Raw genomic sequence first — 24678 nt, forward strand, 5'->3', positions numbered from 1 at the left:
ATGCAAAGGGTGTTATTCAAGGTTGACATGTTGGTCATGCCAATAAGGGGTGTTGATATGGTATTGGGCATTCAATGGCTCATTACTCTAGGGGATATTAAATGAAATTTTAAACAGTTGAAGATGGAGTTCCAAATAGGAGGCAAAAATATCTCATTGAGGGGTAGCCAACCAGGCACATCTAAGTTGATTGGAGATCAACAAATAGAGAATCTATTGAATAAATTTGGCAGCCTGAATATGGTGTCAGTAGCTAAGATACAACCAGTTGGTAGTAGAGCAACATGCTTTAAGTCTCAGCAAGTAGAGGTACCTAGGGAATTACAGAGATTGTTGGATCAATATTCAGGATTGTTTGCAACCCCTAACAGCTTATCACCCCACAAAGATCATGATCACAAGATCATCTTGAAAGAAGAGACACCACTAGTGAATGTGAGACCCAAACAAATATCTAGCAAATCAAAAAGATGAGATTGAGAGGATGATTCAAGAAATCTAGATGCATGGATTGTCAGACCAAGTTTAAGCCCATATTCTTCTCCTATAGTCATGGTAAAAAAAGGATGGCGTTTGGAGGTTATGCATAGATTATAGACAATTAAATAATCACATAGTAAAGAATAAATTTCCAATACTTCTGATTGAGGAGCTTTTGGATGAATTGGGAGGGGGTAGATACTTTTCAAAACTGGACCTAAGATCTGGGTACGATCAAATTAGAATGCATGAAGATGATATAGAAAAGATTGCATTTAGGTCCTATAATGGTCACTATGAATTTGTGGTAACGCCATTTGGGATGACAAATGCTCCATCTACATTTCAGAGTTTGATGAACAAAGTCTTTCATCCTTACTTGAGAAAATTTATTTTGGTATTCTTTGATGATATTCTATTATACAGTTCATCATGGTCAGATCATTTGGCACACTTACAGAAAGCTTTTGATGTGCTGAAAGAAAACTCCTCGTTTGTTAAAATGAGCAAATGTCAATTTGGTCAATTTGAGATGGAATACCTAGGACATATCATCACTAAGGTTGGTGTCACAGCTTAACCAGGGAAGATTAAAGTAATGATAGAATGGCCAACACCAAGAACAGTTAAAGAACTGAGAGGATTCTTGGGATTGACAGGGTATTATTATAAGAGATCCATTAAGGGTTACGGAGTATTGGCAAAGGCCTTAAATGAGCTTCTAAGGAAGGATAAATTTGAGTGGAGTGACAAGGCAAGTGCAATTTTGGAAAGACTCAAGATAGCAATGATCACAACTCATGTTCTTGCACTTCCTGATTTTTTCTTGGAGTTTGTTATTGAAACTGATGTTTGTGGAGTAGGTATTGGAGCCTTTTTTTCTGCAGGAAGGCCACCCCTTGGCATATACGAGTAAGTCTCCGAGTGATAGATACCAACAACTATCAACATATGAAAGGGAGATGATGGCTATTGTAATAGCTGTGTAAAAGTGGAGACCTTACCTTATTGGCAGACATTTCACTATCAAAACAGACCACCAGAGCTTGAAATACTTAATGGAGTAAAGAATTTCCACTCCAGTCAGCAGAAATGGCTAGCCAAACTGATGGGATATGACTATACAATCACTTACAAGAAGGGTCAAGACAATTTAGTAGTAAATGCTCTATCTAGAGTGCCTAAGGTTGTTGACATGATTGATGCACAACTATTGACACTCTCTTGTGTACCATTAGACTTCCTAGAGCAAATCAAATCCTCCTATACAGTTGATCCTCACCTACAGGAACTCACTCAGCAACTATAACATGACCCTTTAGCTAAGCCTATATATATGCTGAAGGATGGTGTGCTATACATGAAGGGAAAGATAGTTGTTGGCCCTTGCAAGGATTTAAGAAAGCAAATCCTCAATTCTTACCTGATGGAGCCATAGGAGGTCATTCAGGGATAACTGCCACTTTATAAAGAGTAAGTCAATTTTACTACTGAAAAAAGATGAAAACAAAATTTTTTGAATTCATTAAGAGCTGTGAAGTGTATCAAAGATGTAAGGGGGAGAGTGTGAAGAGCCCATGCCTATTACAACCTTTGCCTATCCAAGAAAAGGTATGGCAAGACATTAGCATTAATTTCATTGAAGGACTATCACAATCACACAGTAAATCTGTGATCATGGTAGTGGTGGACAAACAAAGTAAATATACCCGCTTCATACGTTTGAAACACCCTTATACTGCAGCCTCAGTAGCTCAAGCTTTCCTGGATAATATCTACAAGCTTCATGGTCTTCCTCAGACCATAGTGAGTTACAAGGATGTTGTTTTCTTGAGTAAATTTTGGCAGTCCCTCTTTGATGTCCAAAGAGTACATTTACATCACTTTACAACATACCACTCACAATCTGATGGCCAAACTGAGCTATCAACAAGTGTCTAGAGAGTTATCATAGATGTATGTGCACAGGTAGACCCAAAGATTGGACTCACTGGTTGCCTTTAGCCGAGTGGTGGTATAATACTACCTATCATTGTGCCACGAAGCTAACCCCTTTTGAAGTGATATATGGTCAGAAGCTATCCCTTGAACATGCCTTACATCCCTTACAACTCCATGGTGGATGAAGTTGACAGGAGTTTACAAGCTAGAGAAGGAACCATCAGGTTTCCAAAGCATTGCCTTGCACTAGCTCAATCCAGAATGAATGCTTTGGCAGATAAAAAGAGATCCTTCAGGGAATTCGCAGTAGGAGATATGGTCGTTGTAAGGCTACAACCTTACAAACAAATGTCCCTCAAAGGACACTCGTATCACAAGCTCAGTCCTAAGTATTTTGGTCCATTTCAGATGCTTAAGAGAATTGGATATGTTGCCTACCAACTCCAGCTACCTCATCATGCTAAAATACACTCTACATTCCATGTTTCTCAGCTTAAGAAATATGTTGGCTCCAACCAGTGATCTCTGACTTATCAGTGTCTATTTCTTTTCATGGTCACATTGTATTGGATCTTGAGAGGATTCTCGAGACCAGGGTGATTTCTTAGTAGTGGTAAAATGGTTCAATCGTCCTATTGAAGACAACACTTGGATGGATGCTCATACCTTCAAATATCAGTTTCTTCAATTTGTCCTCAAGGACAATGACTCTTAGGGGGGGGGGGGTAGTTGGTATATGCCAATTAGTTAAAAGGTGTATATTAGATATTTCTCTCCGAATTTGGTTATACAGTTAGTTGTCAGAAGTTAGTTAGAGAGAGCAGTTAGTTGAGCTTATTAGCTGTGACACTAGCTATAAATACAAGATGCATTGTAAATAATAGATATGTTGAAATCACTAAAACTCTTCTCTCTTCTTAGTCTCAATTACTATGCAATATATTGAAGTGTATTGTTCAGAGATTATTCTTTCTCTAATCTCTTAGATTACTTCCAATTTTAGACCTCCATTGTTAAGTAGGCAACATATTTGAAGTTAACTAATAAATTTTAATTTTGGTCATTGAGATATTTGAGCATATTTAACAAATAGTTAATTAAAATGTGTATTTTTATTCATGTAGTTTGTGAATATACACAAAATTAACAAATTGTTACTTTGTTAAACCATTTATTACTCATATGTAATACTAAATGTGAATTATTACTCCACATTTGAGGGTAATATAGTTTTAAAAATAATATAAGTATGACATTTCTTATACAAAGGGATAAGAATACGCAATTTTATTGATTCAAACTTAGGTTTGGTTAGTGAAAAATCACAAGAATTAAGTCAAAATATACCAATCCAATGGCAATTACCCTATTTTATTTATTTATTCTTTTCCAGGAAAAAATCCGACAAGTATATTAATGCGGGTCGGGCCAGCTTCCTGACAGTAATAGCTTATTCGGGTTCAAGTAAGGTCCAGATTTAGAGACCTTAATACGGGCGACGGAGAAGAAGTACAAAGCGGCCACCGTCTTCCGGAGCAGATAGTCACATGATTCTATAAAGTTGTATTCTCCTACCGTTAAGAAGAAATTGAAACAACACAATCAACTAGCTTTTCTTAGTTTATTGGAAAAGAAAAGCTCTAATAAAACCCTAAATTCAGAGAGATTATAGTTCGAAGAAGGAAGTGAGAATTACACCATGGGGAAGAAACAACACAGTAAAGATCGAATGTTCATAACCAAGACTGAATGGGCCACCGAATGGGGCGGCGCTAAAAACAGAGAGCTAAAAAACCCTTTTAAACGACTCCCCTTCTATTGCTGCGCGTAAGCTCCTTTCTCCGCTATAGTTGCTTCGTTTTTTTTTTGCTCACTATCTTTTTTAAGTTAATATTTGGTTAAATTTGGCGTGTAATTTGAATTTGCAGTCTTACATTTACACCGTTCGAGGACCCGGTATGCACAGAAGATGGCAGTGTCTTCGAAATAATGTCAGTATTTTGTTGTCTCAGTGTTTCTATTTCAAGCTGAAATAATTTGCAGTCTTACTAATTGGCATCTTTCTTTTTCTGCAGCCATATAGTCCCATATATCAGAAAATACGGGAAGAATCCAGTGACTGGAGCTCCTTTGAAGCAAGAGGATTTAATTCCTCTTACTTTCCACAAGAATGCTGAAGGTAATATCTTTTTTCTGAAGATATCCAATCTATAAGTCCAATTACCCATGAATTATTTACTTGAAGAAAAAAAAAGTATGCTTAAAGTTGCATAAAACATTGTATATGTCTTGTCTGACGTTGAATGTGGGATGAGGGATAAGCACTTATGTCTATTTATTTCACAGTGATCAGTTCAAACTTCTATAGCAATTTCTTGATGAAAACTTGGGTCTTTAGCATCTGGTAATTAGGTACAGATATGATTTCTACTAGCTTTTGGGAGGGCCTCATATAGGAGTTATTGTCATTTTCCAGGAATGAATTGAAAAGTGGGTGATTTATTGTTTCAGGAGAGTATCATTGTCCTGTCTTGAACAAGGTTTTTACGGAATTTACACATATAGTTGCTGTAAGAACTACGGGGAATGTTTTCTGTTATGAGGTATGGGATATTTGTCTCCTGATCTCTATTCTTTAACTTCCTTCAAATAAAAGAGCACATACTTGTTCCTTGCATGGAGAGTTTGATCCAGGCTTTCTTGCATAGGCAGTTAAAGAATTGAATATCAAGACAAAGAACTGGAAGGAGCTTCTCACTGATGAACCATTCACTAGAGAAGACCTTATAACAATTCAAGTAAGCTTCTAAATTACTTTCCTTCCTCTCAACTGTTATATATGCTAAATTAGAATGCTGCCTGTTGTGATGTGTTGCTTATATTGATATATTTAAACATCTAACTGCAGAATCCTAATGCACTGGACGCCAAGGTGCTTCTAGATTTTGATCATGTTAAGAAAAGTTTAACGGTTGATGATGAAGGTGAGTAATTCTTTTATTCATCCAGGTTTGCTGCAATTATGGCTCCTCTGCTAATAAGTGTTTGGTACTTCATTAGAAATGCAGAAAATGCAGTCTGATCCTTCATACAACATAAATATTACTGGGGACATCAAGCAAATGCTTAAGGAACTTGGAAGTGAGAAAGCGAAAGAGATTGCACTGCATGGTGGAGGCGGTAACAAGGCACAGAATGAAAGAGCTACTGCTCTTGCTGCTATTTTAGCTGCAAGATCGCGTATCAAAGATGATGCAAAAACAAAGGAAAATGGTGAAGGTACAGCAAAGCAAACTTTCAGCATTGTGGATGCTGCATCGGCATCAGTTCATGGAAGAAGTGCAGCTGCTGCAAAGTCTGGTTCCACTGATAAAACAGCTGCACGGATAGCTTTGCACATGTTGGGCGAAAGGACACCAGTGAATGCTAAGTTGGTTAGTTTTTGGAAAGAAATCATCTCTTTCCTTTTTCTTTGGTCAATTCACAGAGAGTAATATTAACCTGTTTGCATAGTTTACACTTTTCGTTTGGGAACCTATATCTGGTTTGCTTTTCAGAAATTTCCCATGTTATTTTAAGTTCAAGCACATTTTCTGTGATTCAAAGAAATACATCTTTTATCTTTTTGTTTTTATCCTTTTGATTATCAATTTCCTTTTACAAAAAGAAAACAAAGATTTTTGGTAAAGCATACAGGAAACTGATATTTAGTCAAGCCTTTCATCATCTCTTATAGCTTTGCTCTCATTGCATATATTTCCTTTCTTCTTCTCTTCTCGTTCTTGTTCCTGTTGGCCAGATTATGTTGCGTTTGGCTTCATGTACCTTCTGGTCTATTACTAGATTTTTTCTGTAACTAATGGTGCATCCTCAGTAATGTCATAATTTTGTCACTTTGACCTCGTAGCAAAAAATAGGGCATAACGGAAGAAAAAGATTAATATAGGTGATACCTTTTAGTTGGAACTGTGTTTTAGTCACGTTAGTACGTTTACTTTAGGTCTTATGTTTTGAAGGAGTCTTTTAGTGCTATTTGAGATTTATATGTCAGATGAAAATAGTGAGACTTCTAGTACTTCTTCGTCTTCTTCTTCTTCTTCTTCTTATTATTCTATAAAATGGGCCTTAGATGAGTTTAAATGGAGCGGCATGGTTAGTGAGGATTCATATAGCTGACCCCAACTTGCTTGGGGATTAAGGCATAATAGTTGTGTTTGACCTTGTGGCTTGTCATTGTGGTTTCTTTATCTGGATAATTCAATACAACCATGTCACACTAGTGAAAACATAGTATAGATGTATGTTTATAAGAGTTTGCTGCTGGTGTACTATTCCTTCATCACACGTCGACGGTTAATCAAGTAACATATAGTTCTTTCTTATCGGACATCTAGAGACAAGATGGTTTTTACATCTTTCTTCAAAGCTAGCTATCAGCCTAATAAAAAAACTAACAATCTGTCAGTTGTGCTCCTTTTAAATTGTTCTGTGCCGCAGTAGCTTGCTTTCCTGTAATTAAAACAATTGACAATTGCTTGCATTAATTTCATATTCTCTCTGTTAATCTCTTTGCGTAGTTAAAAAATTTCTTTGCTCATTGCTGATGGTTAGTCTAACTTCTATAATGTTGAGGTTTAGTGAGATGCTAGGTGCAACAATTTTCTTTTACTTGTCCCAAAAAAAAAAGAGAGATGCTGCTAGGTGCAACAAGAAATAATGCATAGAAGCATGGCAGGAATCTGTTGTTTTATTCAAAGTGATTTATAATGCTGTTCAATTCTTTCAGGTTAAGAGTCGTTTTACCACTGGTGCTGCTTCTCGCTCCTTCACTTCCACTTCCTATGATCCAGTAACAAAGAATGAATATGAATATGTTAAAGTTGAGAAAAATCCCAAGAAGAAAGGTTACATCCAGCTGCATACAACACATGGTGATTTGAACATTGAGCTTCATTGTGACATAACACCAAGGACATGTGAAAACTTCATTACCCTTTGTGAACGAGGATATTACAATGGAGTAGCGTTTCATAGAAACATCCGGTATTTTGATAACCTTTTTTACTTGAAACGGCTGTAGAGTATTTGTTTATAAATAGGGACCATTGAATGTCAAGGAACTAATTTTTCTACGTTTGCAGGAATTTCATGATTCAGGGTGGTGACCCAACTGGCACAGGGAGAGGAGGTGAGTCTATCTGGGGAAAGCCCTTCAAGGATGAAGTACACTCCAAGTTGCTGCATTCTGGTAGAGGTGTTGTTAGCATGGCTAACTCTGGTCCTCACTCAAATGGTTCACAGTTCTTCATCCTGTACAAGTCTGCCACTCACTTAAATTTCAAACATACCGTCTTTGGTATGGTTGTTGGAGGCTTGACAACACTTTCTGCTATGGAGAAAGTTCCTGTCGATGACGATGACCGACCTCTGGTTAGTAGGAAGAGCAACTCTATATTTACTTCTTATTCAACAACTTAGCACCTTGAATCATGCTTTGGATGCAAAGATTATGCTTTGGTTGAGAGTTTAACTAACTTGGGTGGAAATACTCCCATAAATCTTTTTTAGTTATACCATCACTGTTGCCCCAGTGGCTACTCTGTTTACATATCTGAAAGCTTACGTTGTTAGTTTCCATTATTAGAACCAGTATTTACGCGATTACACGATTAATATGGAGAATACAGATATTTCTCGAATAAAAGTGATCGATATAATATTGACTATCTAATAGTTGTTTATTTAAAGAAACAGTTTCATAATCCAAACTGAACAAGTGAAGAATCTTCATTGACCTGCTGAGCTTTTGGGGTGATTTTTAGTTTTTTTTTCTTAAACAAATTTACTAGAAACAGTTTCATAGTCCAGACCAAACAAGTCAAGAATCTGTGTTAACCTGTTCAGCTTAGGGATAAGGATGAGATTTGAAGATCTTGCCAATGTAGACTTACTGTACTGCATGTGTGTGTTAATTTATCTTCCTCTTATTCTTGCACAGTCATCATGCTTATGCTTTTCCCATCTGTGGTTAAAATGGCAGATTGTATGCTACCAGGTTTTCTAAATGGATTACTTCTCTAAAGAGAAAAAGAGGGGGGGGGGTGTGGATATTCCATTCTCAAAACTCTTGATTTTTGGGTTTCAAACAGAAAGTGGAGCGGTATGATCTAATCAGGATCTCATTAGTTGTAAAGAAGCAACGCAGTATGATAGTAGTTGTGCTATTTCAGCCAACTGTGAGCTCTTGGTTGTTTCATACCTTTATATTTAATGCTTTTTTTTTTCAAATTTTAAAGAAGACCTTATTTTCTTCCTAGATATCATCTTGTCAAGTGGCCTTCCATTTGTCTGGGTATTTTCACCCAGTCTTCCTTCATCTTTCATATCCTTCCGCTGGAGGGAGCCCATACTTGAAAATCTTGCTGTTTTTTCTGCACTTCAGTGTTCTAATTTCTTATAAGATAACTTTTTAAGCTGACTCTTCTTTGTTCTGATGCCCGAGTCCTTACCTCAACTCCTTTTGCTTCTGCTGTCTGTGCAGGAAGAAATCAAGATAATAAGTGTAGAAGTTTATGTCAATCCCTATGCAGAGCTTGATGAAGAAGAAGAGAAAACAAATGATGACAAGAAAACTGAGGATGAAGATAATGTTAGTATTATTCCTTTTTTTTAGCCTTTTTTATGACATGGCCATTTTGCTTGTTTGATTAGATCTACTAATACTCTGTCCATCTCTCTTTCTGTTTTCTCTTCCTTCCTGTATTTCAGGAGAAGGTTGGATCATGGTATAGCAACCCCGGAACAGGTAACTCAGAGATTCAAGCTGTTGGCAGTGGGGTTGGGAAGTATTTGAAAGCAAGGGCTGCACAGGCCGACTCGAAAACTTCTTCTGATACTAGTCTACCACCTATTTCTGCGGCAAAGAAGAGAAAAACGGGCACATCAATAGAGCTTAAAGATTTTTCAGCATGGTAGAGTTGTTATTATCAGTTAATACTGTGACATTGAATAGCTATAGGTGAGTGTAACATATTCAGCAGATACGTGTAAGAGGGAAAACTAAATGGTTAGGATGTAAACTCGATGCGAGCCCCTTTTCTTGTTTTTAATTTTTAAAAGATTATCAGGGCGACCAATTAGACACTTAATAAAAGCGCATGAAGAAATGCTTTCAGTGGAGGTTTCACTCTTATTTTCTCAACAAGAGGACCTGATACATTGTAACATATTTACATGAGAGCTTTATACATGTGACTGCAGACGATGTTTTGCATTTTTGGCGATTTATGTTATGTGTTGTGTGCATGTGTGTGTGTATATTGATAATCGAGTTAGCTTTTTGTTATAAAAATTATTTTATGACTTTGGTACAATAAACTAAAAGTTGGATGACCATACATGAAATTAACCTGCAATATCTAGGCGTTTCAACATCTCCATGGGGCAAAAAGCAGGTCTGTTTTGGGTGTTCCTTTCATGATGTAGTAAAGCCATACTAAATTCATAACTAGGCGTTTCAATATTTCCATGGGGCAAAAAGCAGGTCTGTTTTGGGTGTTGTTCCTTTCATGATGTAGTAAAGCCATACTAATTGATACTGGTAAGAAAATAAGCTGGAGGAAGTAGTACTATACTACTATCACAATTCACACGCATGTGTTAAAGCCGGCATCAATGGAACAGCGCCTGCAAATTGAAACAGCATAGAGTGCACTTAATTATGAATCTGCAGCGATGGTGCTGAGCTGACTACTGAGTGCTCATACAAAGCATTTCTTCAGTTGTGGGACTCGACTTAAACAAAACAAAAGCTGTTACTCTTGTCTCTTTAAAAATTTGGCTCCTGACCCTGCGCCTACTCACTGCTTTGACCTGGTCGTTATAAAAGGTAAGTCTCCACTTCAAGATTATACATCTTTCATCCGTCTTGAAAATATTTTAGTCTGAAAAGTTGAAGAAGAAAAAGAAATTCTAAAAAGAAGAGATTTTGCCAAGACATTCTTCTTTGCGTCAATGACTTTAAGTATAAGGTTTAAATCTGAATCATTTATTTCTCCAATTATTAATTGCATTTATTGTGATCTTTTTTACTAGTAGTAATCACTTAGTAAAGTCATTAGGATTTGTTCACTTATAGATTGATTTGAATATTATCTCTTGCCACTATAAATTCTATTACAAAACTATTGCCGCTAGCTCATGTGTAAACCACTGTCAACTACTGTTAGGGCCTGAGTCTTTGTCATCGGGCGTGGCACGGCTGTGGCAAAGATTTGGGCATGATGACCTTCTCATTGGCCTATGTGCGGGCAAAATGATCATGCGGACGACGGACAAGACATTGCATTGAGGACTGTTGTGGGCAAGTATTGGCCAAGGCCTTGGAACAGGCAAGGCACGCTTGGCAAAGGCTTGACAAAGATGCGTGGGCAATGTTAGGGCGGCATGGCATGACATGCGCGCCAAAGTCAGTGGCACGGTACTTTGGGTTGTGACAGCTAAGTGCGGGCTAAGCTAAGGCAAGGCGGAAATACGGGATGCTGACAAAGGCTTTCAATAGTTAAGACAAAGCTATGTGAAGGAAAATACAAGCAATGGCACGAGGGAAATGAAGGTTGACATGGGCAAGGCAGAAACTCGGCCAAGGCAGTGTGCGGGCGGCAGCGACATCGGGTATGTGCGGCAAAATCATGGGCGGCGGATTGCGGACACGGCATTGGTGCGGAGCAACGTCAAGATGAGCCAAGGCTGGGCGCAATGTCAGCCTTGGGCGTGATTCAGCTGGCCAAGTGAAGATGGCACATGCAATGCACATGAAAAGCAGTTTGACGGTTACCTTGTCATAACCTCTTTGGACCATGACTGATTTATGCTTGTATCATTATCCCATTTCGTATGTATCATATCCTAAGTAGTTGGGGATGTCAACTACATGTTAGGAACAAATTTAGTCTTAGCCCGACAAGTGGCAAAAGTTGTAGACGACAAGTGTCATTGTGCTGTCAAGTTCTAAGGGCTGCCTATATGTTATAAATAAGGCCTTTGGACTTAGTCATATGGGGTATGGATAATTTCGTGTGAAATTATAAGTGGAAAACAAGAGTGAAACGTGAGGGTTTCAATGTGTTTCAAGAGGGACTAAGGCTAGGCTTGGGTAGGTCTTAGTGTTGGCCAAGAACGACTTGTATTCTTTGTCAATAGTGGGTTGTGAACGACTTGTGTTCATAGCAAAGTGAGGGGTCCTTTGTATATTTTTGAAATTAATGCAAAGGTTGGGATTTTCCCATATTTGCTATTGTTCCTATTGAATTGCTGCCTAAAAATCGTTAAGGCCAAACTTGCTGAAAATTGGCTAAGTGTTTAGGGAAGGTTGAGTCAAGTGCGCAACTTGACTGCCGCACGGGTATGACTTTGGACTGACCAAAAATGCCCCGTGACAACTGGTATCAAAGCGGAGCAGGTTCGTGGTAGTGGAAGACGATCGATGGGCTATTTGAGAACATGGCTGGTGGCACAAATGCTGAACTACGTCAAAGGGTGGAGTAGTTGGAAGCACTCGTTGGGCAGGCTCTTGAAGTAGATGACGATTCTTCTGTTCTTGCGAGAATGGCACGTTTGGAGGCAGATTATGCGGCGAGGATGAGACAACGCTGGCAGAAATGGCCTTGGTACGCAAAGAAAAGGAAGAACTGCGTGAGGAAGTAGTTCAACTTCGAAGGGAATTGCAAAATGTTACCCCTAGAAGTGATGAACGCACAAAATTGAGGATTCCAGAGCCAAAGGCATATGGGGGTGCAAGAAGTGCCAAAGAACTGGAAAATTTCTTATGGGATATGGAGCAGTATTTCCAGGCTGTCCGTGTGCCGGATGATGAAAAAGTGACGATCACACCAATGTATTTGACTGACAATGCAAAAGTATGGTGGCGTACACGAGTGGCAGAAGTGGAAAGTGCTGGACTGCCCAAGATTAAAACTTGGGAGATGCTTAAGAAGGAATTAAAATCCCAATTCCTTCCAACTAACTCGTCATGGATTGCACGAGATGGACTGCGTCGCTTGAAACAAAGTGGCACGATGAGGGAGTATGTCAAGGAATTTTCGTCCTTGATGCTGAATGTAAGTAATATGGCAGAGGAAGACAAGCTGCATTACTTCATGAGTGGATTGAAGGGCTGGGCGCAATTGGAGTTGAGAAGGCAGAATGTTTAAAGCATCTCTACTGCCATTACTGCGGCAGATGCGTTGGCTGACCTAAACATAGGTGATGACCCTGCTGAAACTTCGCATTCAAAAGCTGACGGGAAGAAAGACAAAGCGAGGGAATGGAAGAAAAGTGGGAAGGGCCAAACTGCCGAAGATGAAGGATTTGCTAAGAATGTGAGACAGGAGATTCACAATGGCAAAGAAAGGAGCGGCAAGTTCAAAGGCTGCTTTACTTGTGGGGGACCGCACATGAAGAAGGACTGTCCGGTGTAGGCTAGGGTGAACACTATGCTGGATGCAGAAAAACAGGAACAAGCGGCGGAGACGAATGCCATTGTGGCAGATGTGAATGGAGCACCAGGGGCGTTGTATGTCAACAACCCTTTGGGGCTGTTTCATTGAGTTGGCTCAACGAGGACGTCGATTTCAAAGGGTGCGGGTGGTTTGTTAGGGCCTGACTCTTTGTCATAGGGCATGGCACGGCTGTGGCAAGGATTTGGGCGTGATGACCTTGTCATTGGCCTATGTGCGGGCAAAACGATCATGCGGATGACGGACAAGACATTGCATTGAGGGCTGTTGTAGGCAAGTATTGGCCAAGGCCTTGGGACATGCAAGGCGCGCTTGGCAAAGGCTTGACAAAGTTGCGTGGGCAATGTTAGGGTGGCATGGCACGACATGCGCGCCAAAGTCAGTGGCACGACACTTTGGGTTGTGGCAGCTAAGTGCGGGCTAAGCTAAGGCAAGGCGGAAATACGGGATGATGACAAAGGCTTTTAATAGCTAAGACAAAGCTATGTGAAGGAAAATACAAGCAATGGCACGAGGGAAATGAAGGTTGACATGGGCAAGGCAGAAACTCGGCCAAGGAAGTGTGCGGGCGGCAGCGGCGTCGGGTATGTGCGGCAAAATCATGGGCGGCGGATTGCGGTGGCATTGGTGCGGAGCAATGTCAAGATGAGCCAAGGCTGGGCGCAATGTCAGCCTTGGTCGTGATTCAGCTGGCCAAGTGAAGATGGCACATGCAATGCACATGAAAAGCAGTTTGGCGGTTATCTTGTCATAACCTCTTTGGACCATGACTGATTTATGCTTGTATCATTATCCTATTCCGTGTATATCATGTCCTAAGTAGTTGGGGATGTCAACTACATGTTAGGAACAAATTTAGTCTTAGCCTGACAAGTGGCAAAAGCTGTAGATGACAGGTGTCATTGTGCTATCAAGTTCTAAGGGCTGCCTATATGTTATAAGCCTTTGGACTTAGTCAGATGGGGTATGGATAATTTCGTGTGAAATTATATGTGGGAAACAAGAGTGAAATGTGAGGGTTTCAAAGTGTTTCAAAAGGGACTAAGGCTAGGCTTGGGCAGGTCTTAGTGTTGGCCAAGAACGACTTGTGTTCTTTGTCGATAGTGGGCTGTGAACGACTTGTGTTCATAGCAAAGTGAGGGGTCCTTTGTATATTTTCGAAATTAATGCAAAGGTTGGGATTTTTCCGTATTTGTTGTTGTTCCTATTGAATTGTTGCCTAAAAATCGTTAAGGGCAAACTTGCTAAAAATTGGCTAAGTGTTTAGGGAAGACTGAGTCAAGTGCACAACCTGACTGCCGCGCGGGTATGACTTTGGACTGACAAAAATGCCCTGTGACAACTGGTATCAAAGCGGAGCAGGTTCGCGGTAGTGGAAGACGATCGGTGGCAGATTTCGTTGGGCTATTTAAGAATATGGCTGGTGGCACAAATGCTGAACTGCGTCAAATGGTGGAGCAGTTGGAAACACTCGTTAGGCAGGCTCTTGAAGTAGATGGCAATTCTTCTGTTCTTGCAAGAATGACACGTTTGGAGGCAGATTATGCGGCGAGGCATGAGACAACGCTGGCAGAAATGTCCTTGGCACGTAAAGTAAAGGAAGAACTGCGTGAGGAAGTGGTTCAACTTCGAAGGGAATTGCAAAATGTTACCCCTAGAAGTGATGAACGCACAAAATTGAGGATTCCGGAGCCAAAGGCATATGTGGGTGCAAGAAGTGCCAAAGAACTGCAAAATTTCTTGTGGGATATGGAGCAGTATTTCCAGGCTGCCCGTGTGCCGGATGATGAAAAGGTGACGATCACACCAATGTATTTGACCGACAATGCAAAAGTGTGGTGGCATACACGAGTGGCAGAAGTGGAAAGTGCTGGACTGCCCAAGATTGAAACTTGGGAGATGCTGAAGAAGGAATTAAAATCCCAATTCCTTCCAACTAACTCGTCATGGATTGCACGAGATGGACTGCGTCGCTTAAAACAAAGTGGTACGGTGAGGGAGTATGTCAAGGAATTTTCGTCCTTGATGCTGAATGTAAGTAATATGGCAGAGGAAGACAAGCTGCATTACTTCATGAGTGGATTGAAGGGCTGGGCGCAATTGGAGTTGAGAAGGCAGAATGTTCAAAGCCTCTCTACTGTCATTGCTGCTGCAGATGCGTTGGCTGACCTAAACATAGGTGATGACCCTGCTGAAACTTCACATTCAAAAGCTGACGGGAAGAAAGACAAAGCGAGGGAATGAAAGAAAAGTGGGAAGGGCCAAGCTGCCGAAGATGAGGGATTTGCTAAGAATGTGAGACAGGAGATTCACAATGGCAAAGAAAGGAGCGGCAAGTTTAAAGGCTGCTTTACTTGTGGGGGACCTCACATGAAGAAGGACTGTCCGGTGTAGGCTAGGGTGAACATTATGCTGGCTGCAGAAAAACAGGAACAAGTGGCGGAGACGAATTCTATTATGGCAGATGTGAATGGAGCACCAGGGGCGTTGTATGTCAACAACCCCTTGGGGCTGCTTCATTGAGTTGGCTCGACGATGAGTCAATTTCAAAGGGTGCGGGTGGTTTGTTAGAGCCCGACTATTTATCATCGGGCGTGGCACGGCTGTGGCAAGGATTTGGGCGTGATGACCTTGTCATTGGCCTATGTGCGGGCAAAACGATCATGCGGACGACGGACAAGATATTGCATTGAGGGCTATTGTGGGCAAGTATTGGCCAAGGCCTTGGGACAGGCAAGGCGCGCTTGGCAAAGGCTTGACAAAGCTGCATGGGCAATGGTAGGGTGGCATGGCACGTCATGCGCGCCAAAGTCAGTGGCACGACACTTTGGGTTGTGGCAGCTAAGTGCGGGCTAAGCTAAGGCAAGGCGGAAATACGGGATGATGACAAAGGCTTTCAATAGCTAAGACAAAGCTATGTGAAGGAAAATACAAGCAATGGCACGAGGGAAATGAAGGTTGACATGGGCAAGGCAGAAACTCGGCCAAGGCAGTGTGCGGGCGGCAGCGGCGTCGGGTATGTGCGGCAAAATCATGGGCGGCGGATTGCGGACATGGCATTGGTGCGAAGCAATGTAAAGATGAGCCAAGGCTGGGCGCAATGTCAACCTTGAGCGTGATTCAACTGGCCAAGTGAAGATGACACATGCAATGCACATGAAAAGCAGTTTGGCGGTTACCTTGTCATAACCTCTTTGGACCTTGACTGATTTATGCTTGTATCATTATCCCATTTTGTATATATCATGTCCTAAGTAGTTGGGGATGTCAACTACATATTAGGAACAAATTTAGTCTTAGCCCGACAAGTGGCAAAAGCTGTAGACGACAAGTGTCATTGTGCTGTCAAGTTCTAAGGGCTGCCTATATGTTATAAATAGGGCCTTTGGACTTAGTCAGATGGGGTATGGATAATTTCGTGTGAAATTATAAGTGGGAAACAAGAGTGAAACGTGAGGGTTTCAAAGTGTTTCAAAAGGGACTAAGGCTAGGCTTGGGCAGGTTTTAGTGTTGGCCAAGAACGACTTGTGTTCTTTGTCAATAGTGGGCTGTGAACGACTTGTGTTCATAGCAAAGTGAGGGGTCCTTTGTATATTTTTGAAATTAATGCAAAGGTTGGGATTTTCCCATATTTGCTATTGTTCCTATTGAATTGCTGCCTAAAAATCGTTAAGGCCTAACTTGCTGAAAATTGGCTAAGTGTTTAGGGAAGGCTGAGTCAAGTGCGCAACTTGACTGCCGCGTGAGTGTGACTTTGGACTGACTAAAAACGCCACGTGACAACTACCACCATGGCAATGGATCGGGATGGGTGCGGGTGCAATTCTTGTACGGGGCGGGGCGGGTTACAATTTCTGAAAAGTTATTGTGGGGCGGGGCGCTGTCAAAATTTTTTGGTTCCCGTAATAGCTGTAGATCTTAATACCAGACAAATGTGAAACAAATTCATCCCACCCGTATTGGAGTTCAATACTTATCCTGTTAGTTTTTCTCTCTTTTTGACGAATTGGTGTAGGTTTCCATTCTTTTCTTTTTGTTCTCCTGTGTGGTTATAAGTGTGTTTTGACAAGTGAATTCTTTTTTTAAATCAAGGTTAAGTGCAAGAAAATTCTACAAAGCATCAGATGATATTACAAAATAATTATAACCAGTTAATGTAACTTTTTACTAAAATAATTGGATGTTCCTTGTTTCAGTTTTATAAAATAGTACAATAAATTGTTACTGGAATAAAACTATTATATTGGAAAAGTAACAAACTCTCAATATCTCCACAAAAATACTGAAACGTTAAACTTTTATATTTTAGCAAAATAACAAACGAAAAAAAACAATTTTAAATCGTGCGGGCGGGACGGGTTGAATATAGGAAAAGTTGCTACGGGACGGATTGAAATTTTGCGGGTTAAGCCTCAAACTGCCCTGCACCCTCCCCGCCCCACTGCCATCCCTACCACCATTATCATCGCGCTACCACTACGAACAATCACTCCTCTAGTCACCACTCTCCAATCATCACAACTAATTAGCTCTACCATTACCAATTATCTCCACCATCAGCTGTTACGATCAATCTTTACCATATAATCACCACCACCAATTGTCACCGTTGCACAACCATCAACTTTAATCACCACCACGCAACCACCACCACCAACCTCTTTCACATCCAATCACAACTGCTACTAGCCACAACCTCACTAACACAACTGATCACCGCTAGCATCAGTTTCAGTGTCGCTAACTTTTAGAGTATTTAGATAGTATTATTTATTTAAATTTTATATTTATTAACTTTTAATAAAGATAAACTATACACATTGAGATGTGGAGAAAATATGCAATATCTTAGTAATAAATATATATACTCAAATCCATACATTTTAATCTTCATAAATCAAATAGGCTTTTCATGGAAAAAAGAAATTTCTGTTATATATACACATAATAGATTGAGTATATCTACACCTCATCCTCCCCTTCTTGACCAGGTCTTAGGGACTTTGCCTGAAAGATTTTGACACTTCTAATGTTAGAGTAGGTGAAGGTAAAGTTGGAATTACATGCCCAGCCGTATTCATAATTTATTGTAAACTGTAAGACTTGAAGAGAATGTTTCGATTTGACTAGTGATTTTGATTACACGAAAATTAAACAAAAAGCCTGTCCTGGTCAAACAATGGTGGGGTTCCAATTCCATTCACTCCATTACGAATTACTCCCTCCACTTTGGACTGGATCCGCTAGCTCCTCGCTCTCCTGCCTTTCTGACTAAAAATATTTGGCAATTTAGTTTCTAACTTCACTGAAAGATGTGATAATCTTGGTATCAGAATTAGCTTTACAGGACTTTATTAACAACTTTATCTTCTTTTATTTTGGTTTTCATTCGACCTATTTTGCGGCCTTAATTAGTTTGAATTCACGCCATATAACACCTATTAAACGGGAAGCGCTCTCTGAGACAGCAAAGTATGTGTTCCACTCTTGTAACTCAGGGAAAAAGTAAAAGTAACATTTTCTTCACGTATTAAAAAATTTTAATCCATTTTTTAAGCATAGTCTAATCAGTCACTTTCTGTTGGTACATGGGAGAGTTTTTGGCAAAAATTATCCTTAAACTATGACTCAAACCAAGGGTACATCCTTTTTTTATCTTAGTAAACAAAAACCATCCTTATACTATTTAAAAAGTTGCAAGAATCATCCTTCCGTTAAATTTTATCACAAAAACTAACAGCATCGTCAAAAGACCATGTCCATCACGTGCCTTTTGCCCCTCAATTTTCCAATATTGTTCCTCCTATCCAATCGACTTTTCCAAGAACGTGCTGACCATCTTCTTTTTCCTTCTTAATTTTTGTTTCCTCCCGTTCTTTTTCTTTTTTTTCTTCTTCTTCTTCTTCTTCTTCTTCAAGAAAGCTAGTAGGATGAACTAGCTGCTGCTTATTTCTTCTTTAAAGTTGCTGCTATTTAATGAACAAAAATGGCCTACACTGAAATAACTTCTCCTTAAGTTGTCTTTTTATAACAAGCAGATGATAACAAGAGATTGGCATGACCTTGAGGTGGAAGTGCATTATGATTATGTAAAGTCTTATATTTGTGCCGAGCTTTGATGAGGGTGCCGATTCTCTTTCTGTCAGTTTTATTAGTCTACCTATAAATGAGAAAAATTAAAAGGTTCTAGCTCTAAATCAAGAACCTGAAAGTCTGAAACTAGATTAGTTCTCTTCCATTTGTCGGAGTGAGTGGTTTCACAATAGTTGAGCTAAACCGAAGTTGGAGTCACATTTTAAAAACAAACTTTGCATCATCACCTCAAATTAAAGATAGAATATCAAAATCTACCGTACGTGCAGTGAAATACATGCTGCTGCTTAGAAAGTCAAAACTCTTCCACTATTTTTAAAGACTTTGCACTTTCCTCTCCAAAAGGAAGTTAGCAAGAAATAGTATAGCATGAGATCGGAGAGTTCCAACTATCATACCATAGTTGGGTGTGAATTTCATATGGAAAGAAACTTCTAGTTTTGAAGTCTTAGTCCTTTTTGGCAAAGGTGGAAGACGATTGGGTAGGAGGGACAATATTGGAAAATTGAGGGGAAAAGGCACGTGATGGACATGGTATTTTGATGATGCTGTTAGTTTTTGTGATAAAATTTAACGGAAGGATGATTCTTGCAACTTTTTAAATAGTATAAGGATGATTTTTGTTTACTAGAATAAGGCAAGGATGTACCATTGCTTTGAGCCATAATTTAAGGATGATTTTTGCCAAAAACTCTACTCGGGATGTCATCTTGAAACATACATTACAAAGAAGATTGCCACATAGACATAGTATATCAATTGTTAGACAAATGACTACGTAGAGAAACCGAGTATATTTTCCAAAAGTTGACCTGTTAAACACTCAAACAGTGAAATATAAAAATAGAGAGAGAATTTAAAAAAATTAAGGGACTAATTAAATGGGGATTGTCCTCCAAAGTTGAGTTAAAAAGTTGTTTAGTGATCTTTCGTAGTCACCTTTTAAACTAATCCAACGGCGGTCTAAATTATACACGAGATATTGTCATATCATTTCCAGTTTCATTAAGAAAATCATGTGGGGATTATGTTGCTGACATTCTCTTTTTATATTTTATGTTACTATAATAAGTGCGTTAATTAAGCTTCGACGTGAATGACCTATCTGTTTAGTTTGACATATTCAAACAAGAGAAAAGAAGATTAAAAAAAACAGCTTAAGAAAAAAGCAATACAGACCTGGTTGTGTGCAATGGCCACTCTGCCCTTTCTCAAATCATATAAACTTAAGAAATTAAAGAAAAAAGAAAGGGGAATTCGTTAATTCCTGGGAGAGTTTCCCAAGAGAATATATCTTGGAAAATTGAGTGAGAACAGACCTGGTTGTGTGCAATGACCACTCTGCCCTTTCTCAAATCATATAAACTTTCATTTGGATTGAATCATGAAGGGTAATGCGTAAATTTTTTCCAATGATTGTAAGGGCGAGGCGCCAGCTTAATACAAGACCATCATATCATTTACGTTCTTTTTAGTTTTTACGGCATGCTTTGATAATTAAACTATGTCCTTTGAACGGGCGCAATCCTCTTCATTTTTCTTTGTCCGCTATCTTTGAAAAAGCAGTACTCATTTAATTTACGAACAATGTATTAATTATGCCTAAAAACTTTTGCACTATCAATATATTTTAATATAAAATAACCGATTAATTATTATTTTTATTAAAGTATTAATTATTGTTTATTATAGAAATATTTACTTAAAATAATCTTATCAACTTGCGTACAGAGGCGGTCTTACCCTTTGGGTAGGAAGGTCACCAATCCCCGATAACTTCCAAAAAAATATAGGTATATATCTTAAATAATACGTATATATTTTGATTAGCACCCTAAGATGCAAATCTTTGGTAACTGTATTGGTTGATTAGGGGGCACGATTTGACTTTTAGAGCGCTGCGTGGGTTCGGTTCCGACTCTAGCATTTGCTGAAATTTTTATTCGATATTGGTGCTCCCGTCACTTTCAAATTTTGGATCCGCCTCTGCTAGTGTACAATATAATTTTTATATACTTGACCTTCTATTTACTGCCCGTGCAGTGGATTAAAAGAGCTAGACTGACACGTTATTTCAAGAGAATATTAGTAGCCAATGGATTTTTTAGCCTTTGATATGGATTAAGCAATAAGTTCCATAATAATCACACTTAGACATAGCACAAGAACGCGCGGCAGAAATATTTTCTAGGAAAATGGCCTAGTTCTAAATGTAGTGGTGATGATGGAAATGTTATGGGGTTGGGAGAAAAGTAAGGAGCATGCCCTGGATTTAAGATAAATTCCCTAGGTTTAATATTGTATTCAAAGTTAAACGAAGATTCTAATGATGTTGCATACTGTATGGGTTTTCGTAGAAGTATAAGAAAGGTCAAAAAGGGCAGAATTTTCATCTTTTTGTTGTTGCTGTTGTTCTTTTGGCAGGCTTTGAAGATGGATTAGGAGGCAAAAGAATGTGAATGAATAGGTTATTGTGTTGGGCGAAAATAATAATAATAATAATAATAATAATAATAATAATAGAATGGTTTTGGTGGTGGGTTTGATAATGATCATATATATATATATATATCATGGAATCCATGAAATCATCACGATGATGCACGCCGGCAGCTTTTTTAATGTCTCTTTCCTTTTCTCTTTTCCCCTCAAAACCCCATTTGTCACGCCTGCTCCCACTCACTTATACTCCCTCCGCTTCTCTTCCCTTTTCAATGTATGTATATCAAAAAATGAAAAGCTAATCTACTAAGCTGTTTCTTGGGTCTCGAATTTATATAATCTTTTCTACCTTTTTGTATTTCTTTATTATACCACTATCTATATCTTTTGTCAGACAATTTTCTATATCTAAATACACACCAACCAGTCCCAATATGGCTAGCTCCATGTTTTAACGGGAAAAAATTACAACTATTTTCAGTCATTTGAAAGAATGACTAGGAAACAATAGAAACCAAATCCACCTCACATCTCCATTTCATTCTTATTCCATTCTTATCATAATATCTCGACTGCCTCAATAAAAAAGAAAAGAAAAGTAAAGTGAAATTTTTACTTGGATATATATTCTTCTCTCTTTTTATTCTTTGCCCACTCTTCTCCCCTTTCTCTTTCTTTAATTATGTATATCCTCTAGCTAAAACCACCTACTCCACTTTGATCTTTTGCTTTGAACCATCCAACAGAATCACTGGGGTAAAGGAACATTATTCTTTAACTTTGATGTGGGTCGGCCGTTGGTTAAATGGATACTTTGTTTAGATTAGTTACCCTTCAACAACAACAACAACAATCTGATCAATCCTTTAACTCCAGTAGAACTTCAAGCAGCTCTAGATCTTCTAATAAACAAAACACCTATAGTACTTACAATTACCCTCATCATAATCAAGAAGACGAAGAATGCTTCAACTTTTTCATGGATGAAGATGACTTCTCTTCTAATTCCTCTTCTAAACACAACAACTACCCTCCTCCTTATCATTACCAACAACAACAACAACAATTTTCCAACACTCCTACACCGACAACCACTAGCAGTACTCCAACACAATCTCATCAGTACTATGATCAGTTCTCTCCAGCACGTGACTTAAACCTAGAATTTGGTTCTTCATTTTCGGGCAAGTGGGCAACGGACATCCTTCTAGAAACTTCCCGTGCCATTGCTGATAAGAATAGCACACGTGTCCAGCAGCTGATGTGGATGTTGAATGAGCTAAGTTCTCCCTATGGTGACACCGAACAAAAATTGGCTTCTTATTTTTTGCAGGCTTTGTTTAGTCGCATGACGGATTCTGGTGAACGTTGTTATAGAACGTTGGTGTCTGCTTCTGATAAAACATGTTCGTTCGAGTCAACGAGGAAATTGGTTTTGAAATTCCAGGAAGTTAGCCCGTGGACAACTTTTGGTCACGTTGCATCCAATGGTGCAATTATGGAAGCGTTTGAAGGTGATAGTAAGTTGCATATAATTGATATTAGCAACACTTATTGTACTCAATGGCCAACTTTGCTTGAAGCTCTTGCTACTCGTACTGATGAAACTCCTCATCTCCGACTCACCACCGTGGTCGTAGGTGGCGCCACCGGAGGAACGGCGGCTGTGCAAAAAGTTATGAAAGAGATCGGGAGCAGAATGGAAAAATTTGCTAGGCTTATGGGTGTGCCGTTTAAGTTTAGTGTCATTCACCATATGGGAAATTTATCTGAATTGGATGTTGGTGCGTTAGATATTAAAGAAGATGAAGCACTAGCAATTAATTGTATTGGTGCGTTACATTCGGTTTCGCCAGCTGGAAATCGAAGGGATTATTTGATATCATTGTTTAAGAGATTACAGCCTAGGATTGTGACTATTGTGGAAGAAGAAGCTGATCTTGATGTGGGAGTTGATGGTTTTGATTTCGTTAAGGGTTTTCAAGAATGTTTGAGATGGATTAGGGTTTATTTTGAATCATTAGACGAGAGTTTCCCTAAGACAAGTAACGAACGTTTGATGCTAGAGAGACAAGCAGGACGGTCAATTGTTGATTTACTGGCTTGCCCTCCATCAGAGTCAATGGAGAGGAGGGAAACAGGGGCAAAATGGTTACATCGTTTGCATGCAGGAGGGTTTAGTCCAATTTTATACAGTGATGAAGTTTGTGATGATGTGAGGGCTTTGTTGAGGAGGTATAAAGAAGGGTGGTCAATGACACAGTGCGGCGGAGATTCCGCCGGAATATTCTTGTCGTGGAAGGAACAGCCGGTGGTGTGGGCCAGTGCATGGAAGCCTTAGATCACCAATGGGTGGTGTTGGGTGGTGAGTCGCCATCTTAGATAGCTCCCTATTGCTCTCTCACTTTTGTTAGTGGATTTGTTTGGAGTGGATGAAATCAAGAAAGGTACCTTTGGCTTTTTTTATTTTTATTTTAAATGATGAATAGAATTTTTGAGCTTTAATTAGTAGTAACATACTAATTCTATCGGATGATGATTAACCTTTTGTTAACATTGGTGATTGATTTCGGCATTCAAGCAAAGAAAATTTGGTTTTTCAATTGAGTTTAAGTTATATGTACTATTAGTGTATAATTTTTTTTTTAAAAAGTGTTTCAGGTTAATTAAGTTAGCTGTAATAACATGTAATTATTTATAACAAATGTGATCTAGTAATCCAGAAACTAAAGTAGATATATAACATATCATAACATGTTAAATTATACTGATAATTTATTACTTATTTCATTTAGAATGCTATTGATTACAATGATATTTATTAGCGCAGTAACCGGTTAGTGCTAATCCCTTGGTTGGTATAACACAAACCAAATTATGTCTTTCTTGCTAATACATCCATTAATCCATATTAATCCATATCATATATGACTGCCACAATGTCAATATCGTTAAGAATAACGCATAAATACTCCATTAATTAGCTGCATTGTGTTGTCTTTATGGTTAAGTAGGAGAACAAGAGGACAAATAGCAAATGCATCAAGTACACATGATCTTCATGAAACTCAGTAGCTTCTTAAAGTACTTTAATTTGTCTAAGTGTTTGGTCTCAATTTATGTATAGATGGAGTAGGTATTAGGTGCCAAAGGATGATATAAGCATAGATTTGTGATCTTTAAAGCAAGAAATAATTGAGATAAA

At 39.0% G+C, this 24678-nt stretch overlaps 3 protein-coding genes across 3 annotated transcripts; all 3 read left to right on the forward strand.

Moving 5' to 3' along the window:
- Nucleotides 1-3900: 3900 nt before the first annotated feature.
- On the forward strand, nucleotides 3901-9726 carry LOC104249900 (peptidyl-prolyl cis-trans isomerase CYP65). Its single transcript, XM_009806415.2, has 11 exons — nucleotides 3901-4248; nucleotides 4350-4412; nucleotides 4497-4600; nucleotides 4933-5024; nucleotides 5130-5219; nucleotides 5330-5405; nucleotides 5482-5855; nucleotides 7208-7464; nucleotides 7563-7851; nucleotides 8963-9070; nucleotides 9190-9726. The coding sequence occupies exons 1-11, from the start codon at nucleotides 4121-4123 to the stop codon at nucleotides 9394-9396; spliced, it is 1788 nt and encodes a 595-aa protein (XP_009804717.1). The 5' UTR covers nucleotides 3901-4120; the 3' UTR covers nucleotides 9397-9726.
- Nucleotides 9727-12080: 2354 nt separating this feature from the next.
- LOC138885353 (uncharacterized) lies at nucleotides 12081-13028 on the forward strand. The gene is made up of 3 exons (XM_070166297.1): nucleotides 12081-12543; nucleotides 12661-12837; nucleotides 12928-13028. Exons 1-3 carry the CDS (start codon nucleotides 12081-12083, stop codon nucleotides 13026-13028), a joined length of 741 nt encoding a protein of 246 aa, XP_070022398.1.
- An 8869-nt stretch (nucleotides 13029-21897) lies between these two features.
- Nucleotides 21898-24076, forward strand: LOC104249901 (protein SHORT-ROOT). The gene has a single exon (XM_009806416.2). The coding sequence runs from the start codon at nucleotides 22279-22281 to the stop codon at nucleotides 23812-23814; it is 1536 nt and encodes a 511-aa protein (XP_009804718.1). The 5' UTR covers nucleotides 21898-22278; the 3' UTR covers nucleotides 23815-24076.
- Nucleotides 24077-24678: the final 602 nt, after the last annotated feature.

Source organism: Nicotiana sylvestris, chromosome 2, assembly GCF_000393655.2.
Source record: "Nicotiana sylvestris chromosome 2, ASM39365v2, whole genome shotgun sequence".
NCBI classification, from domain to species: Eukaryota; Viridiplantae; Streptophyta; class Magnoliopsida; order Solanales; family Solanaceae; genus Nicotiana; species Nicotiana sylvestris.

Coding starts and splice junctions, on each gene's coding strand:
- LOC104249900 (XM_009806415.2), top strand. CDS start 4,121: ATGGGGAAGAAACAACACAGTAAAGATCGAATGTTCATAACCAAGACT. Junction 4,413..4,496: donor GGCAGTGTCTTCGAAATAAT/GTCAGTATTTTG, acceptor CTTTTTCTGCAG/CCATATAGTCCCATATATCA. Junction 5,406..5,481: donor TTTAACGGTTGATGATGAAG/GTGAGTAATTCT, acceptor GTACTTCATTAG/AAATGCAGAAAATGCAGTCT.
- LOC138885353 (XM_070166297.1), top strand. CDS start 12,081: ATGGCCTTGGTACGCAAAGAAAAGGAAGAACTGCGTGAGGAAGTAGTT. Junction 12,544..12,660: donor GTCCTTGATGCTGAATGTAA/GTAATATGGCAG, acceptor TTACTGCGGCAG/ATGCGTTGGCTGACCTAAAC. Junction 12,838..12,927: donor CAATGGCAAAGAAAGGAGCG/GCAAGTTCAAAG, acceptor TGCTGGATGCAG/AAAAACAGGAACAAGCGGCG.
- LOC104249901 (XM_009806416.2), top strand. CDS start 22,279: ATGGATACTTTGTTTAGATTAGTTACCCTTCAACAACAACAACAACAA.